The following is an 18,748-nucleotide window of genomic DNA, read 5'->3' on the forward strand; positions in this document are numbered from 1 at the left end:
AGCAAGGAATGGAATGATGACATACCACACAGTAGGAATAAAAATAAACTCAATCAAATGAAATGAAAAATGTGGTATCCTTGGGTTTCATAACAGAGATAGTCATTAAGTATAAAATACCTCTTGCTACAAGTGAAAAAAAGATTGTGAGGAACCACGACTGAAAATTAACAGATTGAGGTTCATGTCAGATATCAGGAGTTGTGAAACTTGCAGTAAGTATGTATACCAGAAGTGTGTACAGTATTTTACAGTGTGTAAAACTTCTGCTGCTTTAAGGAGCAAAATACTTTTTCCTTCGCACATAAATTCCACAACAAAAACTCTGGAAGTGAATATCAGCAACTCTCTTGATATACTTCCTTTCCAAAAACAGATTCAGAATTAAATTAGAAGAAGTAGCCCTACTTCAATAGTGAAGTAACATTTACTTAATTGTACAACAATAATAAAATTAAAACTTGGTTATACAGTAGAGTTTTTATATCTCAGTACTGTGATTTTCAGACAAATGACTTACACTCCTCGAAGTCTGTGTGCTGGCAGTGGCTGTTCCTTATGCTTTGCTTGTGCATCTTGAAAAAGCATAGTTTCTGAAACGTCCTCCTTCAGTAGCTGTGCTGTTGTACTGGTTGTCCCTTCAGTAGTTGTTATGCGAGTATTTGTAACAATAACTGTGTCAGTTGTAATTTCAACCTGATCAGTAATAAGATCTGGCACAAGGCTTGATCCCATAAAGCTGTCTTCTGTAGAGTCTTCAATGAAACTTGTGCTGTTATCTTGAGCAGTAGTTGTCAGCAGTGTGCTGGCAGGTGTTACAGTTGTATGCTGGGTGGTATTATACTTTGAGGAAAAATTGGTAGTGGTTAGTGGAGATGGCTTCAGATTCTGTGTTGTGTTCTGTGTAGTGCTCTTAGTGTTTGTAGTTTTTCCTTGAGGAGCTTCAGTTGAGGTAGATGAAGAGGGAGCTTCTTGCTTCTGTTCCTTTGTAGTGGCACTTGTCACAGGAGCCTTATTTCTGAATGATGTTCTTCGCGATTCTCCAAGCTTCCATTCATTGTCGTGCATGTAATTCACATCATTGGACACAATTTCAGCTCTGAGGACGGAAATGTGTCTTTCTTCACCATACATTCTTCGCATCAGGCCATGGTTCTCCTGGACAAATCGGCGAACTGCATGCCTAGAAGATTCCAAACAGGATTACTATATTTAAAAGCAAACTTCATTAAAACAAGAAGAAACATGCAATATTTGAACAGTCTAAGTGACGAACATTAATATTACAGCATTTTAATATTTAGAGTAATTTGTCTTTGATGCAACAGAAAGTCTTATTCTATGATGAACTGTATGGCAATGCATGTGTGATAGATATTTGTGTATCATATAACATTAAAATTTCTTTTTAAGCCCCTGGATGTTTATATGCATTTTAAGTTGTTCTAATAAAAGCAATTTAATTTATGCCACTGTACACCTATGAGCAGTTAAATTAGGAACAGCTGACACTATCCTTATTGGTTTGCAACATGGAATGGTTTCTCGTATCTCACATAAAAATCATGTTGTCAGACCTATTAGTGGCTGCAAGTGCAACAAATGCAAACATGATGATCAGACAATTTCCCACAAAAAAACTGATTGCAGAATTAGAGTCTTATCAGATACACGAGAATTGGGGGCTGGACACATGCTATGATACCTCATATATCTGATACTTGAAGCCGTTGGCAGACTGTGAACCGTTTCCTCCCCCACTTGAGTAACAACATGCTATTACACTGTTCCCAAATTGTTTCAGAGTAGTTAGATTGACATACTGTAAACATGAGGTTGTTTGCATGTTACTTGAGCTCAGTTCTATTGACTGAATCTGGAGTGGTGTTCAGATAGAAGTACATTCTTTGAAACTGGCATCAACCAATCTCAAAGAGTTTGGTCTAACTGCCGAGATGTTTAGGACTAACATGACGCCTTAGGTCTTTTTCCTTGTGGATTTCAGCATCAACATCAAGACAAGAAGTACATAATGCATCATACGTATTGACACCATGCATCTCATGAAATTAAATGATCATATGGCGTTTTTGGCTGGGAGACCCCATCTGGGGTTGTCCAGCCACCTGGTGCAAGTATTTCCATTTGACACATTGATTGTGACATGAACATCTTTGCGATGAAGGTGAGATGAGATGAAATGATTAACATTATATAAACAACCAATTCCCAACCAAAGAGAACCTTTGAACCAGTTGGGAATCCAAACCAGACTCTGTGATCTAGATACAGTAACACTAACCTCTACACCATGAGCTGCCAATGGGCATCTCATAAATTATGGTTATATTATTGAAATTCTTCAGGGAATTTAAGAGCATGGCCTTGAGAACTCTTATGTGTACTTAAAATGTATTAAATTAAAATAATTTATTTTCTGAATTATTATCATGGTTTAACATCTCTTTGGCTTGACTACTTACAAGTGCACTCACCAGGGGTAGGCACTTCCAGGGACTGTGCACCATGATTGCTTCTGAAAGTCACATGGTGGTTCATGAGATTTAGATGTCCTGTATGGTTTTGCACATGACGAATAGCCATCATATGCATGTAAAATGTGAATGCAACTTAGAATAATCTGTAAAAGACAATTACATTGTTATACAAAATGTGGGTGTGTATACACAGAACTATGAATAAGAAAATGGGCACTATTGTGACATGCTTGAAGCAGTGTTACAGTGATTAGTTTCTAAGATGTTCACCTATTTTTCTGTCTGTTGCTTACTGTTTGTAAGATGCTAACATTTTTCTAATTTAAGGAAGTGCTCAATACATCGAAGAGCTAATATATATTCTCATGTTTTAATGTATCAACCAACCTTGTTTAAGAGAGATACAGATTTAGAGCCTTTTTAATGTGCCTTCTTATGAAATTTTTACTAACCCAGACAATAGAACCTATCAAGTATTGTATGTCTAATAATCCCAATATTCATGGAATATCAAACACTAACTTACTTTCTCTCTTTATGCTGGATAATATCAAAACAAAAAATATTGTTAATCATAAATATAAAATTTTCTACTGTTAGGGTCGGGGAGTGATATTTTCCCAGTATGATGACTTGCTTTTGGGATCAGTGAGCTCATTCAAACATGAATCATCTGTATATTAACAATTAATAGCATGACAAGGTGACTTATCTTAAGAGATGTCTTCACATAGCCATTGCAAACTGCCGAACTTTGAAAACTAATGGAATTTAGAGTTTGTTGTATCTTAAACATTGAGGTCATTAGAGAGCACAAGCTTGGGTTTGAAAACAGATGAGTCAGGAAATTATATTCTATTACCTCCTTGAAGGAAGCATTCGGTCATTCACCCAAAGTGATTTAGGGAAACTGCTGAAAACTTAAATAAAAATAGCTGGGCCAGGATCAGAACCACCATCTTCTCAAATAAGAGTTTACACAGAGCTCTCAGAAATACCTCGAGTAAACTCATCTGGAAAGGAGAAATGGGGAAGTAGCAATCCTTGAAGGAGGTCAAGCAAAAGTGCAAACAAAGCATAAGAGAGGGAACTGTTACATCTGTTTGTGTTTCAGCATAAGAACAACACAAATGTATGAAGGATAACAGAACTTTTCTAGTTACACTGCTATCTACGTAACCAATATCTTAAACTCTTCCTCTATTCATCACATATTAGGACATTACTTATTGACAAAATCACAGTAATAAATCATATTGTAGCTAAATCTAAGGACAATGTAGGTTCTTAGAAAGAAAAAGCTATCATTAATTATCCATAAAGAAAGGCTATCATTAACTATACCTAAAGAACGGGAATGATACACCTATTATTACTGGTGATGCTAATAAAACAGTTCGAAGAGGTATTAACAACATAAATTGCAGGCTTGATACCTGTAAAATTTTAGTTGAATGAATGGCAGTAAGACTTTCATTTAAAACGTTATGGAGTGTAGTGCAGTAATACTTACCACACAATTCCAAATTCTTTTGTTTTCTTGTTATGTACCTTTATGTTAATGTGGCCTTTAATTCACAACCTATTGCACATCTGTCTACATTTAAAACCAAAATATATACTAATGCTTAAACTCAAGGCCAGTAAATTGACATAGTAGGGGCAAGGAAATAATTAAGAGTCTATTAGCATATAGATGCATGTATTTGCACTAACAACTAAAATTAATCTAGGTTTAATTAATCTGGTTTGGAACCAGCTGTCCCTCCATGCATCAGAAACATATGCAAATAAACTTTGAACTAAAAGAATGTCACAGCCGAAAAGGAGCAGCTCTAATCTCCATTTTTAGCAGATAGGCTAACTGATATTTATTGATAGAAAATAGACATCTGTAATATAACCAGTCTTAATTTGAGGAAAATAATTGTTAACGTACATTCAGAGGACAGTACTGTATGGTAGTGAATCATGGATGGGGAAAACAGGAAAAGAAGAGAATCTACCAGTAAACGTTTGAAGGATGTTGAAAATTAGACAGATTGATAATATAAGAAATGAGGTGGTTCCCTGCAGAGTCTGTGAAGAAAGGAACATATGAAGCAGGAAGGGCAGGCTGACAGCAGATATTAAGACATTAGGGAACAACTTCCATGGCAGTAAAGAGAGTTTATAGGATAAAAATTGTAAGGGAAGTCAGAGATTGGCACACACCCAACCAAAGGCACCCATATGAGAGTTTGTAGGGGAGAGAGGAGGAGGTGGGGGACCTAGATCTAGAAGTATGAAATGTTTTTAACATTTTGGAAGACAGATGAAAAAGTTCCAATTCAGACCCTATTAAAAACCTGGATAATACTGATTTTTAAGACATTTACTTGAAAGAAAAACACCTGACTACACTATTTTTTTCTTTCCCTGAAGATAGGGTGGGAACGCAGCCCAACCCGGCTCTCATGTAAATCAAGAATTTTATTCACCATAGATCACTTTACAATGATATTGGCTTTGTCATGCAGTATGTACTAGTACATACAGAATAATAAAATAAACAAGTGTTAGTACATTATAGAATACATTTCAAGCATGGCAGTGTACCAAATTACATCAGGATAGCTTCTAAAAGTTAATGCAATAAGCTATACTGTAATCTAATATAATATACTATTCTATTGTTTATTGTATATACTATGTAATTACACATGATTAACCATAGCACATAATAATATGTTTAATTATAGACAACTTTTAAATGCTAATATCCTGCTCAGGCATCTCAAAGAATTCTTTAATGTCATAGAATGGATGATCTGACAGCCAGCTGTAGTACTTAATTTAAAAAGAAAAAATTGCATCCATAGACTGAACATGAATTGGCAGTTTATTGAACATTTTGAGTGGGTTAACTTCATGGGAATTTCCTGTTCTTGCTAATCTGTGGCATGGTATGTCTAAGTTTCCCGTAGCCCTGGTGTTGTGCTCATGTATTTCCCCTCTGGCAATAAATTCTGAAATATTATTTTTAATATAGAGTACAGACACATAGGTGTATAAATTTATAATTGTAGGTATTCTGAGTCTGGAAAAAAGAAAAGGCGCCAATACATCCAATAAATAATTGAAGACTTCGGCTCTAAGTGCCATTCTGGGATGAAGGAGTTGGCACAAGAAATGAACATGTTGTGTCCTTCATAAAACCAATCAGAAGACTGATGACTTCAGAATGAGGCATAGTTGTACAATGCACACTGATAACAGAAACATTATGACTTTACATACTCAAGTCCATACAGTATCAGCACTGTCACAGTAAAGAGTAAATGCCATTATTTCAGCGTAAAACGTAGGTATATCTCTCTGCGCAAACTAAGTTGACACTCGACGCAGTGGCATAGGCGAGCGGCTGTAAAGGCATTTCCCACTTATGGTCGCTCCCAACAGCCACCGTGCCGAGTGTCGACTTACTTACGCGGAAAGTATTGTTTGTCGGTATTTTATAAGTAAAATTTTCTACAAGGCCTTCTGTTTAGAAAATAATGCAAACACCGTGTCACCACAGTCTAAGGTGCCACTATATTATCACGAGAGAGTGTTTCATATTCACACCATACGGCCAGCAACATATCATTGGATATAAGAGACACAGACATCTGGGAGAAATGTTGACACAAGAGTGAAGGGAGAAACGCGGCTAGTGTGGAAAGTAGGTTTGTGTTATATATCGGCGAAGACCTCGCGTGGAAGGCAGTCTCGACGGGCGGCTTCATTAGAGACCGGTAGAAAGGCAGACGCGAGCGCTTCTTCCCAGGTAGCCGCGCGACGGCGATTGGCGCAAACCTTTTTACCTGCTGCAGACGGCAGTCATCTAAACCGGCAGTCATGGGAATATGTTCAGTCAGATGTTTATTGCTCGAAGATTTAAATGAGGGTCAGCAAGGAAGTACAGAAGTAAAGTTGTGATTTTCCACAGAATCCTTACACATATAAATTCAATCGACGTATGTGTACGTACACATATAAAACCAAAGGATATGGTAAGATACAAACATTAATAGGCCATTATGACTGAGCTGCGTACACACTGTCGTTGGCACCTTGTTTATACAGTAATAGTGTTTCTTATTATAGGTCATTGTGTATGCTTCAGAGTACATTTCTCGTTCCATAGTGTTCCCGCATCGTTTGCTGCGCTATGTTCATTAATTGGGGACTAAACAGAGCGGTTACCTGTCCCTCAAAAAATGGCTCTAAGGACTGTGGGACTTAACATCTGAGGTCATCAATCCCCTAGACTTAGCACTACTTAAAGCTAACTAACCTAAGGACATCACACACATACATGCCAAGGCAAGATTCGAACCTGCGACCGTAGCAGCAGCACGGTTCGGGACAAATGCCTAAAACCGCTCGGTCACAGTGGCCACCACCCGTCCCTCGTTCACTGGTTAGTTCATCTGGAGTTACTGTCATCGGCCAGAAATCTGATCGAATTGTGGTAGTACGAAGAAGTTGTAAATCGAGGCACAGAGGCCAGAGTTACGAAATAACTGCGAGAGAGATAAAAGCATAAGAATCTGATCTGCCTGCTGGCAAGAGAGGCTACTTTATATCTACTGACGAGGATAATACATTGACGTATGGTGCTACACTATTACATCTCGAAGGTAAGGAAAAGAAAGGCTGAGAAGCCGCTGGTGGACTAAACCTAGTACAGACTAACTGATGGGCATAACCTAAAAAGGGAGCTGAATATGGGAGACGACGCTGGTTTCCGTAGCTTCACTATGATATTATAGGCTGATGTTTAAATTCTAGCGAATATGCTAACAATTTGTTTCTTATAAAGACAAATTTCCGAAAAACAGTTCCATTGTACTATAGACTTCTTGTTACTCGTTGGAAAATTTATTTCAGAAGCAATCAATGTCCCAGGTAGTATATGAAGTTCGCGGGACAAAATTTTGAAGCATATAGGATAGTATAGGCAAATTAATGAAATAAAATCACTGAAATACATCGATTAGTATCACTTTTCTCCATTGTTTCACTGTTTATGTTGCTTGTAATGAATGAAATCTGAAATCTGCGCTTGTCGATGCATTTGCCACTTCAACCCAGATTGAAGAAACCATTTTACGCTCAGTTTCGCTTCATGCACCACCTCAATTTATGCCCTGCCCTGTACAGTGTCACTCATACTTCTAAGGCACTCCTTTGACTAATTCAAAGATGCCATTTCGACAGTTTTTTGCCTGGCCCACTCAAATTTAGTACTGTGTACTAATTATCACAAGCTAGTGATATCAGGTGGTTGGCCGGAAACTGTTTTCTTTGATCTGCTCCGACACTGGCGAGGATAGCTGTTTGTGTGTTTCAAAACATGTTGCAAACCTGGGCCCCCAGTTGTTGCCAGAAGCCTTGGTGCGATCATAGTGTACGCGGCTTTACTAATCGAGATACAATTTATCCACCGACCAATACAAGACAGTCATTTCATACGTCGTAAGTGTAAAACAAACATTAGTTTTTAAGCTCACCTGTAGGGTACCTTTTGAATCCTCCTCTAGAATAAAATGCCATTTCTATATGCCATTTTTGAGTGGTGTTTCTGAAAGGACTAACGGAAGTAAGCCCAACTGAAACCGAATAAAAATAATTTTACACTACGGAAATGTGTGTATTCTATCACCCATCAAGGTCATTTATGGGTAAAAGCATGTATCTGGCCATCACCGAGATTGAAACTGCCTTTTACATCTGTGATAACAACATAAAAACTAAAATCTTTGACGACGAAGTGTTAGGTATGATTTCCTACTGTTCTGTTTTACGTAAAAGGTAGCAGTGATAGTTAAAATGATTTATGGCCGTTCCAGGTGTGTGTTCATGCATGCACATGCAGTAATCTTAAGAGATTCGATTTCCATTCATTCATACACATTCTTTACACGAGAGGTGCAGAGCTTCGTCTTTGGTCCACCGTAACTGTCGTGTATCCGTCGAGTTAATCACCTCTACAGTTTGCCAATTGCCGCCAGCCGTCTAAGTTGTCAACTAAAGAGCTCTATTGTTTCTGTCCATTGTTGATCATAAGTATATAGAAGCGGTTTCCAACTTTCAGGAGTCTAGTCCTCCCGTTACCGCTCAAGGTTTTCGGGCGGGTTTCCTCGATCACGAGGCGAATGTCGTGACAGAATTTCCCTCCCAAATATTCCCAATTCGGACATCACTGGCTGATAGTACAAAGTCTGACCTGCAACAACCCGCAAATCTCTCGAGTAGAGAATGAAATATGTAAAAAAAACCTAACTATTAACAAAACCTCGGGCTGACAAGAAATTACAAATTCCTACTTTTAAAATGTCAGTATTTAACAACGGTTCAAATAACACAGGTGTATTACGAAATATAGAATCAATGAGACACTTGGCTCTGTATTTATTACTATTTTCTTTTTGTTTGGTGTGTCGCGACGATTTGAATTTCAAACAGAACTACAGACTTGTACGGCCAAACAGAAAATTATGTTACTTTATTTTTTCGAGGTGATAGTCAAAAGTTTATAACTACCCATCGTATATACCAGGGCTGTTGACAACTTGGTCGGAAAAGCGCTGAAGACAAACCGCGCTCTGACATAGGCATCTCAACTGAGCGAGTGCATAACATCCTACACGGAGAGTTGGATGTGAAGAAGTAGCGTGCGAGGTGGGTGACGTGATTGCTCACAGTCAAGCGAAAGCCCATCCGGCACAGCATTTCTGCAAAATGTCTGGCGATCTTTAATCGCAATCCGAAAGACTATTTGCGCCAATTTATGACTGCTCATGAAAAATGGATCCGTTGTTACCCATCAGAGTCAGAACTGTAGTAAAAACAATGGACAAAGGCTGGTAGAAGTGCACCGACGAAGGCTGGTAACGTGATAGCCACTGTTTGGGGATTCTCAAGGAATAATCCTCATAGATTACCTGAGAAAAAAAAAGAACCATGACTGGACCCTGTTATGCTTCGTTGTTGGATCGTTTGAAACTTGCATTGGCTGAACAAGACCAAGGTTGGCATGCAAAAAAGTGCTTGTTCACTAGGACAATGTAGCATCTTTCATATCAGCGATAAAAATGGCAGAAGTGCATGAATTGCGCTTTGAATGGTTCCTCAACCATCCTATTCACCAGACTTAGCCCCAAGTGACTTCTTCCTGCTTCCTGACCTGAAAATTTTGCTTTTTGCAAAGAAATTTTCATGAATTTAAGAAGTGATTTTTGCAATCAACGGATATTTTGCAAAAATTTGGCAGAACATGTTTTTCCAATGGGATGCAAAAGCTGGAGGATCGCTACTACAATGAGGCTGAGTAGCAGAACTGACTCGTTACGATAAGGAGTTCACGACGTAAAAGACTAACAATTACTTTTGTCATCTCAGTGGGTTAACCATTTCTTTACTGGGAAGGGACCGGACGCTTTTCGATCGTCCTACCCCCTAGAGAATGCAGGTAAAAACAGTAAATGATATTAAACCGTCTATAGTCACATCGTCATTTTCCTTACGACGTGTCAAGCATTTTTCGGTTACAGCTTCTTTTTCAGGCATAATAAGGTGCTTCTTATTGACCATCTGCTTAAAAAGAATCAAAGAATTTTTGGAAAGTTGAAAGGGGCTGCACATAGGTGATCAGTCCCATTTTCTCTTTAATAATCGAACCCTAGTGATTCCAGGAGAAGGAAGGGACGGCTTGTCAATTTGGTATCTGCGGCAGAGGGCCAAGTAGAAAGCAAAGGGAAAGAAACAAAAGTCAAAAAACGAGGCACTACAGTGAGATAGGAGAGGTGTACCGGTCTGAACCAGTCAGAGACCACCCCTGGGACTGGTGTGAGACGAAAGGTTAGCTTCCGCACCCGAAATATGTGCCACGTTTATTATCAGGAAACTGATGGAAACTCTGCTACCGGGAGGAATTTGGGATGCCAGGTTTGGGCGGCATGGAGAGAACAGGCGGCGCTGTAGACTTTTTGTTCTTATTTCTCTTTTAACTTAATCTGCTGGTAACTTCGGTCTTAATGTCATCCAGTATTCCATCCAAACTTTTGTCGTCTTCCTCGCTTCACTGCAATCTTTTCTTCACAATATACTGTATGTCCCAGTCAAAGCGTTTCCCTCGAGCAGGCTAGGATAATGATCAATTGCTTCCACAAACTTTACCAGATAAGCAGTGAAATCTGCCTCGACATCAGAGGCAGAGAGAATAAAACTTGCCTTTTTTTCCCCATTTATGGTGAATATACCTAGCGGGGTATGTTGACTATTGTACCAATATGCTTTCCAACGTTAAACTCTTATTTCAAAAAAGAACTGCGAAGCCTTCCGTTATACTTCCAGTTGTGGATTTAAACTGATTTTTAACGCTACCGTCAAACACCGTCGTTCGCATCGCCTGCGACCGATAGTGACAAAGATACACTGCACATACCGAGCTAGCCATCTAATGTACTGTGTATACTCACTAACATATTTTTACATACATTAAGTTTTCATTTTCTTTTGGGACACATTGTCCCAGAATTATATTAAAAATGGTTCCCGTCCCCCGATTACGACACAACGGGTTTCGGTAGGTTTCTCTTGATTGTTAGGAAAGTGCAAGAACAGAGAACTTCCAAATATTCCCAGTTGGGTCTGCCTCTGCCCCACTACAAGCTCGCTTCGTAATTGGCTGAAAAATCCCTAGCTCTGCAGGGGTCATTACTCTGGCAACCCGTTTTATCTACGGAATGGAAGTGTAAAAAATTAATTAACCCTATATTGATTGATTTTCTATTAGGAAACCAATTTCAGTGAAAAAAATATCTGAAGGTAGAGTCTGACACACTAAAATAGAAATTTTGGTTTATCCAGTATTTTATATTTGCTGCCATACAACAACAAACCAAAAGTATCGATTAAGTATTAATCATGTAGTTACAGAAACGTGGAAACATAATCTGCGCTATCATGAAGCATCGTTTTACGTATCTTAAAAATCTGTTTTGTTATGATCTAAGAGACAGAAACATTTTCTCTTTCAGGTATTTCCGCGCGTGCACTCGGCCTTCGGCAAAGATGATCGATTTTCAACTGTTTCTGCCAACATAGTGACACTAAATACAGTCCAACTCGATGCAACTAGACTGTCTCTTGCAGAAGACAACATCATGCATATACGAGTGGTTTCCTTCACTTACACGTACGTAAATGTACGCTTTGTTGGCGTTGGCAAATGGCAACACCATGCAATAGGTCACAAAGGTTGCTACTCTGAAAGAAACTTACTTTTCTAATCGTACATCAACGAACAAAGCCTTTACAGTACGTAAGGATTCAGAAATGGAACAATACCCCAACGACTTGCTTGGCGTCATGACGTAAATTAGTGAGTAATTAGTGAGTGTCACTCACGTACCGTAAATGAGTGCTAACAGTCTTGGCTCTTCAGCCAAATAGGGGGGAAAGCACTACAATTGTCACCTGGCTGTTCGAGATGGAACAGTATTTAAAGGTACAGGTCTGTTACATTAACGCGGTAACTATCAGTTAAAGAGCACCGGTAATTTTAGTGACCTTCAGGGCGAGGACATCTCATTAGATATCCTTAGCCGTCTAATTGGAAAAGTTCTCTTCGTTCGCTCATAAGCATCTTTACTTCGCAAAAAGAGAGAGAGAACTGGGAGGGGGGGGGGGGGGGGTGTTCCCACCTGTAAACTGACCACCTTCAACAGCGTCTCATCTCTTTCAGGACATCGAGTCTCAGTCTGTTCATTAAACTTTTTCTTCTTGCCAAATTAGGACAATTAAAATTTCTATCGATACCGGTAACAACATTCAGACTGGATCGGTTCAGGTCGAGAGCCGCAACACGAACGCACGTTACCTTCCCAACATTGGCGATCACTGACCCAAACTTCTCGGATTAATAGTTATTTAAAACGTCGAAGAAGAGTAGGAGGGATGAAGTTTCTAGCGATGGCATCCTTGTACAAAACATTATGTTTTCTTGCCATGTCAAATATGAGTAAACTCTCGAACTTGCGACGTTATTCTTCGTTGTTTTCGCCAGTAGTAGCCGATTAATACTTTCACCTCAAGATAGCATTTACTCTCGTTTGTTCGTGTGGGTATGATATGCACAATGCAGAGGAAGGCGTTTCTAGATTATTAATCGAATTGTAGCCCTCTTTCCGTTGTCATTGATAATACTTTTCGATTTAACCGCATTTTCAGTCGGCGCTTGACAGAACACTTTCCTGGTGATGTGCAAAAGTATTTTGCAGAACATCAGGGAAGTTTTTCGACGAGGGTGGTTTGAAAAGTTCTCGGAATCATCACGAGAGGTCAGCGCTAGCGCAACGAGTTGTTCACGTGATATTCATTGGACTGTTGCCTGTAAACACTTGCCACGTCAGTGCTCTTGGAAGAGAGCTGTGGCGATGATGTCGGTTTGTTGTTCCTACCTAGTGATTTGCGAAGATGGAAAAAAATCGAGATTCGAGCAGTGATTAAGTACTTCGTAAAGATAGGTATGAAAGCAACGGACAGTCATATGCCGATTTCCAGAATACACTGGGTGACTATGCTCCTTCATATTTAACTGTTGCCAAGTGAACAAATGAATTAAAATTTGGTCGGGAGAGCTTAGATGATGATCCGCGCAGTGGTCGGCCAAGATGGGTCACTACTCCTGAAATCATTGCAAAAGTATACAAAATCGTCATGGAGGATCGCCGATTGAAAGTGCGTGAAATTGCTCACGCTTGCTAGATGTCATCTGAAAGGGTAATATCACATTTTAACTGAAGAATTAGAAATGAAAAAAAATATCTGCAAGACGGATGCAGCGACTCTCGACGCCGGATCAAAAAGGCGTGAGAGTGGACATATTGGAACAACGTTTGGCTCGTTTTAGGAGAAACAAACAAGATTTTTTGCGCCTGTTCGTGAGCACAGATGAAACTTGGGAGCACTACTATAGCCCAGAGACAAAACAAGTCAAAGCAGAGGAAACATGCTAATTCTCTGCCACCAAAGAAAGCAAAGGCAATTCCTGCAGCGGGAAAGGTGATGGCATCAGTATTCTGAGATTCAAAGGGGATTCTGATTGTAGATTATCTCCCCAATGGACAAACAATTGCTGGAGAATACTATGCTAACCTCCTGGACAAATTACAACAAAAGATACGCGAAAAAAAGCCAGGGTTAGCAAGGAAGACAGTCATCTTCCATCAAGACAATGCGTGCCTGCACACGTGCCGTTGCCATGGCAAAGTTACACGAACAAAGATATGAACTGTTGCCACACCCGCCTTATTCACCTGATATGGCTTCACCAGAGTTCCATCTCTTCCCAAAACTGAAAATTTTTCTTGGTGGACGAAGAATCACTTCAAACGAAGAACTGATTACTGGAGTTGACGACTCATTTTCGAGGTGGGATCAAGACACTGGACATCGTTGGACCAAGTGCATTAATCTACAAGGAGACTAAATTGAAAAACAAAAAGAAGTTCAATGATGTAAGTACTTTTTTCTGTTCCGTTCTGAGAACTTTTCAAACCACCCTCGTCTTTAACACACTGCTTGAAAAAAAAAAGAAAAAAAAAGAAAAAAGAAAAAAGGTGAAGCAACCCCACGACGTGGTCGGATGGAAAAGTAAGTTTGTACATGCACACACCATCGGCAGGGTATGTAAATGACTAGAGTTGTAATTCGCAGTGATAGGTAGAACTGCCACCAGAGTGCATTAGTGTTGTTCATGTTTGGTGTTGTTACCATGCCTGGTAGAGTATACAAGAAGCGTGAACAGCGTCAGATGTTGAGAAATCACTGCAGGACTGAGAGATGCCTTGTACTTCTATGAGACAGTATTTTCAGCACCTGACACGTTTGAAGGGGCCTTATTGTCTGTCTCCTTTTGGCCAGCTAGACGAATCGTACAATATTCAGATTATTGAGGCATTCGGATGTGACAGTGGCAGTGACAGTGTGAGGGCAGGCGTATTCCTCATCAAGGTTCCGATCGGCCACGACTGACCACCAAAACGGAGAATCACTGTGTTGTGCACCAAGCACATCGTGACCGCTTCACATCTGCGCGTGTCATCCGAGAATGAGTAATGGGACTCCTACCAACATTCTGTGTCTTTGTCTGAGCCTAGCACCAGCCAGACTAGGGAATTACCGTCCCACTCGTAGGCTGCCGTTAACATCACAACAGGAGCGGCTGCTTTTGTGGTGGGGTGCCATGACTGAGAAGCGTGGACTGTTGGTGAATGGTGTCGCATTGTGTTCAGCGATGAACACTTTTGTGGTGGGGTGCAATGACTGAGAAGCGTGGACTGTTGGTGAATGGTGTCGCATTGTGTTCAGCGATGAATCGCCATTCTGCACACGGATGATCGTCTGCAATATGACGGCGACCTGGGGAGAGATTCCATCCTTCCAAGTTCTTGGAGAGGCACAGTGGCGTTACATTGTCGTCATGTGGGTAGCCATCAGGTACGACACCAGGTCGCGGATCGTAGCGATTGAGTGAACTCTGACGGCATAAGAGAACGTCGTAGACATCCTGAGCCCTCGTGTATTACCCCTCTTGCTGCAGTATCGTGGTGCCATTTTTCAACAGGGTGCTAGTAACCAGGATATCAAGGACCAGTTACAACAGTTGTGATCCAGCTGGTTTCACAAGAGGCTACAACAGCCTTATGACACACTTCCCAGCTGAATCAGCGCATGGATCCAAACTAGATGGGTTGGAACGCTATACTGCAAAGTGGCCCCAAACTGCCACGATCTTTGTAAATTTGGCTTGATGTAATCACTGAAATATCACCATATACCCTCCCCGAACCGAACAGCTTTTTCCGTTTCCTCATCCCTTTCTGGTTGCTTTACTTTTTTTGTCGAGCAGAGTACTTTTGGATTTAGACTTTTCTTTTTGCTTCTGTGTAGTTAATTTTCGAGCTTCTAATACTATGCTGTATTTCCTGCCTTCCATAGCGTTAGAAAAGAATATATGGGAAGATCACACACATGCGGAGTGTGTAGTCATATGTATTAACAGTCATTGTGAAACAGCTGAGTGGAGATCACATTTCATATTGCCCGCTGAGTACTGTAGTGCCAATTTCTACGCCTCACTGGGATATGTGAGAGTCCGGTGGCGCAGTAACAAGACATTGGACTCTTATTCGGGATGACAGTGGTTCAAATCATCGTCTGGCCATCAATTTGCGGTTTCCATGGATTGTTGAAGGCGAAAGCTGGGTAGTTTTTTTGAAGCACGGCGGTCAGTTACCTTTCCAAATCAGAGTTTGTGCTGTAATTACTTCGTCGTCACCGAAATGTTAAACTCTAATCTTTCTTCCAACATTTTCGTTGAGATATTACCATTTATCTGCGTTTCAAGTTCTTGCTCTGCCACTGTCTTACTAATAGGTGGGCTTTGTTATTGCTTGCATTGACTATTTCATTGGGTGAACTTTTTCTTGGAAATCTCCTTCCAATAGTATGTTAATGATTGTTTTCTGGGCATCTTTCAGCGAGCTTTTGATAGCAAATATTTCTGAATTTAAAAGCAATGTTGGAGCAAAATTTATAGTGTAAATCTTTACTAGTTGTGGAAGCTGTCAAGCTACAATTAAGCTAATTCCTATTTTACATTACCTTGTTTTAAAATGGAAATTTTTACAGTGGTGGAAACGTTAACTTCCAAAAAACAGTTATATAAAAACGACACAAATAATGTAATGCCTTAGTAAGAGCGCTGGCATTAATTAAGCACACACAGTCGTTGCTGACGCTCCCGATTAATAGTGTTCCCTGGATCCTAGGGAGATAAATTTAGCTTCATTTTAGAGCAGTTTTGCGACAGATGTCATTTCTAACAGTTGCTTCACTTGTTAATCTATAACGTGAGTCATCAAGTTAAGGGGCGTACTGTTGTTTTTCCTCTCTTTTCGAATACTATATTGCTGTTGTAAAATGTTTACGCTCATTAATTATTGATCCATACTGGCATCGTTTCAATGATTTCAGCACCACCATTATACCAGACTGGTATAGGCTGTTCAAGTATTTTCTATTATGTCAATAGATAAAAATTAACACAAAGAATCAAAGCCAACGAAACGCAGTATTTCTAGGCAACGGTCATAGCTGATGTAACCATTCCGTGTCAGAGTGCAAATCGTTGCTTCCAAGACGAACAATAGGAGTGATTTCAGCTAGGGAACACTTCATCCTTCAATTCAAATTTACTGACAATGGGATTTGACTGATTAACTGAAAAAACAATCTTCCATTGCAAATATTATTATTATTATTTTCACTTTCTCAGACGTTAAGTCCGGTTAAAAATGGAGTGACGCGGACCTTGATCAAGCGTCACTTCCTTTTAACTGTACGGTATGTGTTATGTTGCATTTAGGAACTTTCGGGTAATTGAACATGTATCAATAATTACGGATTTCTGTAGCTGTATATATATGTTTGGATGTAGCTGTATTGCATTGATGTACTGGTGGATATTGTGTGGTATGACTCCTGTAGTTTTTTTTATTATTATTTTTATTATTATTATTATTTTTATTATTATTTTTATTATTATTTTTATTATTATTTTTATTATTATTTTTATTATTATTTTTATTATTATTTTTATTATTATTTTTATTTTTATTATTATTTTTATTATTATTTTTATTTTTATTTTTATTTTTATTTTTATTAGATTTTTTTCTATCCACTAACCACATGGAGTAACTTCATAATGTATTCTTTTCCGGTTTCCAGCATTTCTTCACACTTTCACTGTGTTCACTTCTTCTTCCATCTGTCCATACAGTGATGCGCCTTCGAACATTTTCGCGAAAACTAACTTCTTAACCTTGAAAGAAATTTGTCACTCTGCAGCGGAGTCTACGCTGAATTGAAACTTCCAGACAGACTAAAATTGTGAGCCAAACCGAGACTAACTCGGGACCTGTTACTAATCTTGTTTCGGAAAGATGGCCTGTCTAGACTGTTTTCGTAGCGTTGATTTCTGCTGAGCCTTTCTTCACTTCTCTGAACCAAATGACTTGCGTTTCGGGATTTTTGTTGGAATGGTTGAATATCTTTTCAGTCAGTCTTTCCAAGTTCATTCGATCCAAGTCACCATAAACGAAATTCTTTGTCTGAGAGCATCAGATGGTTTTTCAGTCGGTGTAGATTTCTTCGTTGCCTTTCTTCGACATACTCCCATCTTTCTTGGAGCGTGTGTTTTCCAGAGTACTTTCCTGTCATTTTTACCCACAACTTCAGTTCCTCCCTTTTTACTGAGGACTAAACATTCTGCTGCATAAAGGCACTCCGGTTTTGACATTGTTGTAGTGTTGGACTTCTGTCTTTAGATACAGATTTTTTTATTGTAAATGTCCTTCGTTAATTGATAAGCAGTTTCCCTTTCCTGGGCTCTGTTTTGTTGTTTCTTTATCTAGCCCCTTTGCCGGTATTATTTCTCCTAAGTACTTAAATTTATTCACTCTGTTGATTCCACTGTATTCTGGGCTTAGGAACTTTAGCATTTTAATGTTTACGACGACCACCACCACCAATGAAAGCAACGCAAAAAGGATAGTCTAAAGATAACGAACTTTGAATGTTACAAAAACCTAGGCAGTCTGAATATCAAACCTACCAACCACCTTGGACTCTCAGTGTTTTGATAAAAGATTGGCAGGGTGTTCGTTATTTAAATGTAGTGCAAAAGGCTAATGAGAAGCAAAAACTTACTACGTCCATTGATCCATATCAGCTACATTACAAATGAAAACATAAATTAGTCCTTTTACACCATCTCTTCAATACATCATTGCCAAATTATTTGGTATCAGATACCGTGGAATAAACAGTCGATGCACATAAAGATCTCTTTCCACCTTTGGTACACTTCACATTCGCACTGTGCTCATTTGCATAGATTAGGGAAAAGGTCAGACATGCAACTTTTAGTCTAACGATTATAGAGCTTCGCATGACAAGCAATGGGACTGAGTGGAGGTATACGTATACTCTAAGCGACTTTTTCTCGGCAGAAAAATCGTTTAACTCGACAGAAATAACTTAAAAACCTCATCGATGGCCCTTGACTAGAGCTGCAATCAAACAGTTGTACAAGTATCTTCCTTGTATAAATACTGCACCCAACATCCTCTGTCTGCTTCGCATATTTCTCT

At 39.3% G+C, this 18,748-nt stretch overlaps 1 protein-coding gene across 3 annotated transcripts in view; it reads right to left on the bottom strand.

Moving 5' to 3' along the window:
• Positions 1 to 18,748, bottom strand: part of LOC126455543 (protein spaetzle 4-like) — a 241,577-nt gene that overhangs the window by 13,134 nt on the left and 209,695 nt on the right. For 2 of the 3 annotated variants that reach the window (XM_050091293.1, XM_050091294.1), the window contains exons 2-3: positions 2,496 to 2,641; positions 521 to 1,183 (exon numbers count right to left, since the gene is read on the bottom strand). In XM_050091293.1, the coding sequence (XP_049947250.1) occupies positions 521 to 1,183; positions 2,496 to 2,641 (809 nt within the window). Of the gene's footprint in view, positions 1 to 520; positions 1,184 to 2,483; positions 2,642 to 18,748 lie in introns of those variants that run through there. The other variant, XM_050091295.1, reaches the window with a different exon arrangement.

This window comes from Schistocerca serialis, chromosome 2, assembly GCF_023864345.2.
Source record: "Schistocerca serialis cubense isolate TAMUIC-IGC-003099 chromosome 2, iqSchSeri2.2, whole genome shotgun sequence".
In the NCBI taxonomy this organism is placed as follows: domain Eukaryota; kingdom Metazoa; phylum Arthropoda; class Insecta; order Orthoptera; family Acrididae; genus Schistocerca; species Schistocerca serialis.